Source organism: Sceloporus undulatus, chromosome 3 (assembly GCF_019175285.1).
Source record: "Sceloporus undulatus isolate JIND9_A2432 ecotype Alabama chromosome 3, SceUnd_v1.1, whole genome shotgun sequence".
Lineage (NCBI taxonomy): Eukaryota > Metazoa > Chordata > Lepidosauria > Squamata > Phrynosomatidae > Sceloporus > Sceloporus undulatus.
Genome location: NC_056524.1, coordinates 89686078 through 89695184, shown reverse-complemented (window position 1 = coordinate 89695184; position 9107 = coordinate 89686078). Strand labels below are relative to the sequence as shown.

The 9107-nt window shown below is 41.4% G+C and overlaps 1 protein-coding gene across 1 annotated transcript; it reads left to right on the top strand.

Annotated features, from left to right (window-relative positions):
- Window positions 1-215: 215 nt before the first annotated feature.
- TMSB4X (thymosin beta 4 X-linked) lies at window positions 216-2807 on the top strand. The gene is made up of 3 exons (XM_042458994.1): window positions 216-360; window positions 1813-1926; window positions 2309-2807. Exons 2-3 carry the CDS (start codon window positions 1827-1829, stop codon window positions 2341-2343), a joined length of 135 nt encoding a protein of 44 aa, XP_042314928.1. The 5' UTR covers window positions 216-360; window positions 1813-1826; the 3' UTR covers window positions 2344-2807.
- The last annotated feature ends 6300 nt before the right edge of the window (window positions 2808-9107 follow it).

The window sequence follows — 9107 nt, the reverse complement described above, 5'->3', positions numbered from 1 at the left end:
GTGACAGGCTCTACCTTGAGGTCCCTGCAAGTCAGACATGGCAATCACTTTTTTAAAAAGGGATCAGGCCTCTTTGGAAGCATGCCCTCCATGAACAGCTGTTGCCAAGGCCATGCCAGGCTGGACCCATCTTGGCCAGAAAGAGTGGGAAAGCCCTTGAAGGCAGCAGCAGGAGCAAAAGAGAGAGATGCTCCTCTGGAGCTCCCTCCAAGGAGAAGGAAGGGTTAATCCAGTCTGGGGTGACGTCACGTCCTCATTAGCATAAAAAGGGGGCTCTATAAGTGGGCCGGGAGGGAGGGGCCCCTGGTCGATTGCCTTCTGGAGCAGCTGCTGCGAGGATCGGAGCCTTGGGTGCCACTGGTGAGCCTCCCCTCCCCTCCCCTGCCCTGCCCTGCCCTGCCTTGGGCTGTTCTAGCAGGCCTTCCCTTGCCCCCTTTCTGGGCTTGTAGCCTTTCCCCCTTTCTCTCTGGGAGAAAGAGGCTGGGGCTTTCTTTTGCAAAGAAGGGATCTTTTGCATTTTGCATCCTGGAAGGGGTTTGGTGGCCTTCCAAGGTTGGGGGATTGGGGGCTCTGCAACTCTAAATCCCAACTGGGGTGGGCATGGTTAAGAGGATCCCTATCCTGGCAGATGCTCCCCCCTCCAAGGTTTTCTAAGAAGGAGAGGGATTGCTGGTTAAAGGTTGTCCCTTCTTTTTATTTTGGAGTTTGGAGATCCTTGGAGAGGAAGAAGCTCCCAGCTCTTTTGTCTCCAGAAATGAAAGGATGGGGGGGGGGGGTTCTTTTGGGGGGGGGGAAAAGGCCCCCCCCCCGGCATCCCTTTGCAAGGCTTGGCAACAAAGGGAGGGCTGCTGGGTTAGATCTCCTGTGGAAAGCAGGAGAAAGGGAGGGAGGGAGGGAAGAAAGAATGGAAGAAGGGCGGTGGTTGGGTCTCCTCCTTAGGATGCAGCTCTTTGTGAAGAGGAGAGAAAGCAGGGCTCCCTCCAGATCTGCTGGGGAGAGGAGCCCCTGAGATGGAGGAGGGCATTTGATATGCCTTACTATAATCTTGCATTTTCTTTTCCAATTTTATTTTTTATTAATATTAACAGGAAGATTTTTTTTTTTAAAAAATGACCCCCAGGCAGCTTGCATTTTTGTTCCATCTTCTGGGTGTTAAAATGTGCCTAAGAGTGCTGTTGAGCAGAGGGTTCCTTGCTCAAGGTTTCCTTAGAGCAAAGGAAGGCTCCTGAACCTTGCAAAGATTAGGAGCAAGAGCTTTGTTTGATCCCAAGCCCAGAGGCTTCTCTCTCATAGAGAAAGGCAAGCTGGGTATTATTTTAATTTTTATTTTTCAAAAACCCTACAGATTTGCTTCCCAAGCTGCCTCCCCCCTCCAGCCTTTTGCTCTCCCTTTTAAAAAAAGACACATTTGCTTCCAAGCTGCCCACCAACAAGGAGCCTTTTGTTTTGCCTTTTTTCTTTGTTTGTTTTTCCACCAAATTAAATCAATGTCCATTTTTAGCCCAATGGACTTTGGATGTCTTTTATTTTTTTCAAGCCTTTCCATCCCTGCAGCCATGGAGGGTGCAGCTTTTTATGACTAATCTTACTGCAAGAAATGTGCATCTGTACATAAAATTAGGATTTTCAAGGGGAGGTCATACATAGTATGATGGTGCATTTCACACACAGACAAAAAAAGGAGTGGCTGAGCCAAGCAAGGGCTGGTAGAAATCCAAGGGAGCTTTGCATTTCAGGAGGAGGGGGAAGGGGTGGCATAATATAACCATCTGTCTTTTCCCCCCCTCTCCCCTTTGTACATTTTGTATGCAGATTAATCTGCAAATATGTCTGACAAACCAGATATGGCTGAGATTGAGAAATTTGACAAGTCTAAGTTGAAGAAGACGGAAACGCAAGAGAAGAACCCACTGCCTTCAAAAGAAAGTAAGTGGCTTTGAGCAACTGGGGAAAGAGGGGCGTGGGCCAGAGGAGACAAAGAGATTCATGTGCTTTTCCTCTGCCATCATCTGAGAGGTTTAGCTGCAGGAATTTTCTGGCTATTGCAGGACGGGAGGCATTTCTGTACAAATACATACCACAAAAACAGTACGGATGATCCAAATGAATAATTTTTTTTAAAAAAAATTGAGAGATTTATTTGGCAACTTTTACAAAGATGAAAGACGGATGGATTTTCCAAACGCCTTTAGCGTTTGCTTGATATTTGCTACTTGAATTAGTTTCAAATGTTTAATTTTTTTTAATTTCTTGCTTTCTGTCTTTTCTCCACCTCCCCCCCTTCCATTCTTCCTTTTCCATTTTGTAGCGATTGAACAGGAGAAGCAAGCGGGGGAATCGTAATGAAACCAGCCCTTCCAAATTATGCACTGTACATTCCACAAGCATTGCCTTCTTATTTTACTTCTTTTAGCTGTTTTAACTTTGTAAGATGCAAAGAGGTTGGATAAAGTTTAAATGACTGTATTGCCCCTTTCACATCCAAAAAACAAAAAAAAAAACCCACAAAAGCCAAGAATAGAGAAGAACTACTGACGCTGAAACGAAGGCGCTGTCCTTTTCCATCTTGCCTGTCCAGCTTTGGTCTTGGTGGCACGAAAAGAGCTTGCATGTTTCTTGAAAGAAGATCCTGGGAAAGGGACTACAGTAATCTAGTAACACCTGAATAATACGCAAAGCTGTATCAAGGTCCTGCGAGCTGTATAAAATGCAGTTAATCGAGTGCCATTTTTTTTTTGTTCAAATGATTTTAATTATTGGAATGCACAATTTTTTTAATATGCAAATAAAATGTTTTAAAACCTGGATTATACTGCTAATATTTTTTTTCTTTGGAGAATATTACCAAAGGAGGAGGTACGTGGGATCGTAGGAATTGATAGAAGCCTGCATAAAATCCTATTTTCTCCTCAGCATGTGCCTCCTAATAGCAGACTAGGCACATTGAGGGGGTTCACATCTCCTGCAAAAGCATTTTTTAAAATGCAGAATTCTTTGGTCAGTAATCCTTTATTCATTTCTAAGAGCAGGAGATCTATCGACAGTGCTCTTGATACAAAACAACTGGTTTTTTATTTGCTTTCCATAGGCGTAGGACTAGTCTAATTTGTGCATACATATATCAAGCTTTTATCTTTAATGATTTATCTCCTTAAAGATGCATTTTTAATTTGAGTTGAGCAAAACCTGGCCATTTGTAGCATCTCTTCTTTTCCTGGTGCCTATGCATGAATAACCATTGCATAGAGGGCACTCTTAAATGTAAATCATGGTGGTAGACTTCATCAAACAACTGGAGGACACCTTTATTTCTAGTGTGCCATGCTTCATTCCTGAATGGCCAATTATTCCATACCCTTGTGCTTTATGAATAGATTTTAAAGAATAGTTCTGACAAAAGATTTCAGAATTGCCTTTAAAGAGCAATTTCTATGCCAGCTCATCTGCTGAGGAGGCCCTGAAATCTTCCTTGTCTACTGAAGTAGCACAAGATGTTTCTGGGAGATATAGTCTAAAGAGTACATTTGGTTCCTGTGGCGGGTGGGTGGTACTGCTCTACAGGGCGTCGTGGTCTTGTGTCAACTGAGTGTATCTTGCAATGCATTTAAAGTTTCCTTTTAGTTGTATTTGCAAAAAATGGATGAACATTTTTTTCCTAGGAAGCATATTGGTAATAGCACCCTGTTTACTACTTGGAAGAACCCCCAGAGTTTTCCTGGATCAAGGCTTGGAAAAGGGTACCATAGGAATAGCCTTTTTATTTTATTTTTAAAAAGCCAAACATGTTTCTCTATTGTCCAGGAAGCAATGCTAAGTATATTAAGCGGGTGTTCTGGCCCGTAAACATAAGCTGCTGCATATTTGATTAATTTATATGTGGTTCTATTCCACTCTTCCTAAACAGGGCAATTGTAAATAGTTTTCATCTGTACTAGAATGAACAGCCTATAACAATTTGGGATGACAAATTTCTTTTGTCTATTCACATACGCACACAGAAGGAATGGAGCCCTACACTTGCCTGCTCAGCGGCAAGCCCCTTTCTGTTTCGTGGCCCTAGGCAAGTGAGTGTGGTATTGTAGTATTTATTTGATATTGAACCTTAACAATGGAATACTATATAAGTCATTACTGACTTTATTTTTTGATGTCTTGTGAGGTGTGTTGCATACTGTATTTACAGATTATAGTCACATTATTTGACTTGTAACTTGCCACTGTTCAACAAAAGGTAAGTTTTTCACTGTCAGTTCAGCACAGGTGAAAATCTTGTTATTTTTTACCCTTTGGGTATTAAAAACAATTGGTTGTTAATTATAACCCCCCACCCACCCATTGGTTTCTTTAAAGCAATTGGCTATCCTTCATTTTTAATGATCCCAATATCTGTATAACTCACAATCTTCAAATGCCATTCAGTAGAAGTGGGTATTTTTGGTTGCTTATGGGTTTTTTATTATTTTTGAGTTTCATGCTTTGTTTATATATCCTACGTTTTAGCTCTTACTACTTATGGTTGGTTTGCTCTGGAGAAAACGGTTTGAGTCTTCAAACTATAGGGTGGGAAGCAAACAGCCATCTAGATAATGTTGGACTACAATACCTGCCAGCACAGCTAGTGATGTGGAGTGATGGGAAATGCAGTCTGACATGATCTGGAGGGCCACACGTTCCCTTTCCCTGCTTCAGTTCAAGGATATTGGAGGGATAACTGGTCTTGAGTAGGAGGTTTTGAACACATTTCTAGTTCTCAGTTATGCTGATAAAAAGACTGTACTGAATTAACAGGCTGCTCTTTGGTGCACTCAACCCAGTGATGTAAATACTGTATATCTAATTCTGTGTAAGTGTGGTCTAGAATGGGTGGGGTCCTCCAGATGTTACTGCCCATAGCTTCCATGTTCCTTTTCCATTGGCCATGCTGGCTAGGCGTTTAAGTCCAAAACCTCTAGAGTGCCAAAGGTTCCTCACTGTAGAAGTAGGGCAAGATTAGTTCAGGCTCCAAGGAAGTGTAGAATTAGTTAGGCAGCAAATGGGGCCTATAAATTTGTTGCTCTCAAAGAGTAGCCCATTTAGTGCATGTCCAATGCTTTTAATACAAAAAACAAAAACCTAGCCAAAGTTTCAGGGATTAACATTGGCTTGAGAATGTAGCCCCTTGGGTGCACTGTGTGTCCACCTAAACCACCAGGACTGGTAAGTAAATGCATAGGATTGGGATGCACACTTTTTTTTTTAATCCAGGTAATTTAACCTGAAGGGAAAAACTTTATAAAAGTATAAAACATGGAACAAATCAAAACTATTTGTACTACGAGATTATTGTGTTTGCTACTTTGTGCAGAGTACAGGAAATTGCTCTGCTGAGACTTAAGAGGCACCTCTCTGCTAGTGATCTTTATCAGAAAGCACAGGATGTAGGGTGTGATGACTAAAATCCAAAGTGTACAGAAGACACTGACTGTGACAAGGTTTAGACTATTCAGAGAATGTGAGCATGTGAAGCTGCAAGGAGTTGCTGCTACAGGAGAGGCCATGCCCTCCTAACAAAGTCAACCTAGTATCTGCCAGATGTTTTGAGACTTCAACTGCCAGGCTTCCTGACTGTCAGGGACAGATGGGAATCAAAGTCCAAAACTGCTTTGTACCAGGCTGTTATATGCTGAGGACTGAAATGTTTAGAGAAGGGATGGGAACTGTTCAACCAACAGCCCTGGCCTGCACAGCCAGTGGTGAGGAATGCTGGGGGTTGCAGTTCAACAATATCTGGAAGGCCACCTAATTCTCACCCCTGTTGTAGGGCTATAGCTCTTTACTTGCCTCCACTTATGAAGTATTTGTTTTACCAATTCTTCACATAATATACTGTGCTTAAAATGTCACTTGTGCACTAAGCAATTTGAATACTGTGCAGATTATTAGACTATTGATTTGGTCATGGTATACCTATACAAGTATAAAGTACAGTGTGTGCATGTGTGTGTGCTTGTAAATCTCCTTGTAGTATTGTGTTATAGTCTAGTCTGTGTCAACTGACAAAACCCAGAACTATCTGGTGTAAGTGAAACTTGAGTTAGTGAGTCACACCACGTCTACATCCAAAGCCAGCATATAGCTGAGTGGGCCTTGGCATACAATCCAGTTTAAAGAACAGAATATTCCTAAATGGGGAAAAACTGAGGAAGAGTGCTTTATGAAACTTAAGGACAGAGTTCAAAGCCTTTTGTTTCTAAATGTGTGATGGAAATATATGGTGTATCCAGAAAAAAGCAGATAATTTTTATAGCTTTGTTTTTATGAGATTGTGCACAAAAGCAGAGGAGAGAAGCAGTACTCTGGTATCCAGTACAGAGAGGGTGTGGTGGTGTGCTTTCCAGGATGCCTTCACTATATCCTTTTAAAAATATTAAAATACATTTTTTTAACCTGGTGAGTTGTGGGAATCATTATCTTATAACAAGAGTTTGTTTGCAAGTATCTAGATGACAATGCAGTGATCAGTAGGAGCCAGCATGGGTTTGTCAAGGACAAATCCTTCCAAACTAAACTTATACATTTTTTAATTGGATCAATAGTTTAGTAGATAGTGGGAATGCTGTAGATATCATTTATCTGGTTTTCAGCAAAGCATTTACTAACCCCCCTTTATATTTTGATTAGCAAACTTGGCTCCATAATTGGTTGGGAAATCATGCTCAAAGTGTTCATGTCAGTGGCTGCGTTTCAAATTAGAAGAAGGCCATGAGTGGAGTGCTGCAGGGTTCTGTCCTGGGGCTGACACTCTTCAATATTTTTATAAATGATTTAGATAATCGGGTAGAGGGAATCCTTATCAAATTTTCAGATTATACAAAACTGGGAGAAGTATCTCACACATTAGAAAACAGGAATAGAATTCAAAGGGATGTGAATAAACAAGAAAAAAGGCAAATTACACACAAAATTTTCATTACTTTTCATTATTCTTATGTACATCTTTCTGTCTCCTAGGCTACATTGCAGTTTGACATTGCTTTAACTGTCATGGTTCAATGCTATGGAATTCTGTGACTAGTTTTGTGAGACATTTAGCCTTCTTTATCAGAGAGCTCAAGTGCTGCAACAAACTACAGTACTGATCCCAGGATTCCATAGGATGAGCCATGGCAGTTAAAGTAGTGTCAAACTGCATTAATTCTGCAGTGCGGCAGCAGCCCCTCAAGAGCAGTTCTCAGGTTTAACTTCCCATACTGTGAAATGTTTGACTGTTTGGTCAAAGCACAGTTGCTTTCTGCTTATGCTCAGTTGCCATTTTTATTAAACAGGAAGTTGCAGTTTCAAAGATGAATTGTGTCACTAGAATGATCTGCATGCCTTATAGGCATACATTTTGACTTCAATGTTAACCTTTCTGCACAGCACAAAATTAATCTTTGAGAATGTTGTTCGGTAGTCAGACTTCCTTAGAAACCTCTAACTTCCCTAGCAACAATGCAGATATCGCAAGCAAAGCAGCATTGCCCTCTCTTTTGACTATAAAGTTATCGCAAACAGAAAAATAATTCTGGGGGAGCCAAAAATGCTACCTCAAAGTAATAAGCTGTAATGGATGCATACAGGCATACCTCAGTTTTAAAATCCTGTGATAAAGTCTTTTTTATTGGAACCTCCCCCTTCCCCATCTTGTCTTCTGTCTATTTGGAAGTAATTTTCCCCCCAAGCACTGGCACTGGGAGGAGGGCTGGGCAAACAGACTTTCTGTGTCAGATTGCAGCTGTGGGTCTGCAATAATCAATGTAATCAATGCTGAGAGAATTCTACTCTGGCCAGTGCTCCTGAAGCTGTGTGTGCCTGCCTATAACAAAGGTAAAAAAGCATCTGCCTCCAGAATCCCTTACTGAGCCTGTGCAAATAGCAAAACAGAATGCAAAGGAAGGCCAGCCTGCATCTCCACATATTCCCCAGCATGCTTAAAATCATAGACCTGCATGTTTGGCCACCAAAACAGAAATAAAAGTGGGAGGCTGGTGAAAGCAAAAATAATCCATGGATGCATTTTGGAAGAAGCCATCTAAGCCATCTCAGGAAGATTCAGAATGTTTTTCTTTGCTCATACTCATTATCTGACTGGGTTGTTTCAATTCTCACATTCGCATTGCTAGTTTTGAATGAAAAGTTTGCGGAAACATGTTGAACTGCACTTCTTTTTTGTGGTGCACAAACCTATTCCTATTCTTTCCATGTTATTTCTGGCTCTGTTACCAAAGTTTCTGTTAATGAAGTAACACCCAAGAACACATCTACTTTGTTAACTGAGGTGTACCTGTATATAGACTTGGCAGAGCTAAGCTAAATCAGTGTTGAAATTATTTTAACCACTCAACCTCAGGGGTGGAGAACTTGTGGCCTGGGGTCACATATGGGACCCTAATATGGATTTGGGGACCTCAGTTCCTGCTGACTCTTAATTCCTGCTTTGTTTTTTTGGCCAAAAAAAGTATGGATTATCTCTTGAAGGCTTCAATTGCCATTTTAAATAGGGCCCCTGCACCATTTATCATATATATAATCATAGCATTGGAAGAGACCACAAGGGCCATCCAGCCCAACTCCCTGCTGTTCAAATCCTGAAGTGCACTTCTGGCCATTTCGGGGGTTTGTTTTGTTTCTCTGTTTCTTGGCATTCTGTGCAGCTCCTTTGGAATCCCAGTGGCAGAAAATGGGTCCTTAGACCCACTAGAATTGTCTAACTCACATCTAAGAAGGAGAAATTGTTAAGATCTTTAAAAAGGTGTAATGTGATATTTCAGATATATGGGCCTGTATTAGCCCTGTATTAACAATAATGCTTACATTGACTCCTACACCAAAATGTGGGTATACATACTAGAAGAGTGGATGGGCTGGTTGTTAAAAGTTTTGCCTACATGTACACAGTGGGACAGCCAGACAATTCTAGGCTATGGACCTGAGAAGCAATGGCTGATATTCTACATGGTTGCAGGTAGTGTAAGAGTTTCATAGGAGGAACTCCGCTATGGTTCTCCTGTCATCAACACTAGGACTCACTATGTTGCTTCACTAGCCTCCACCAAATGACTCTTTTCCTTAGCTTGTTTGTGAGGGTT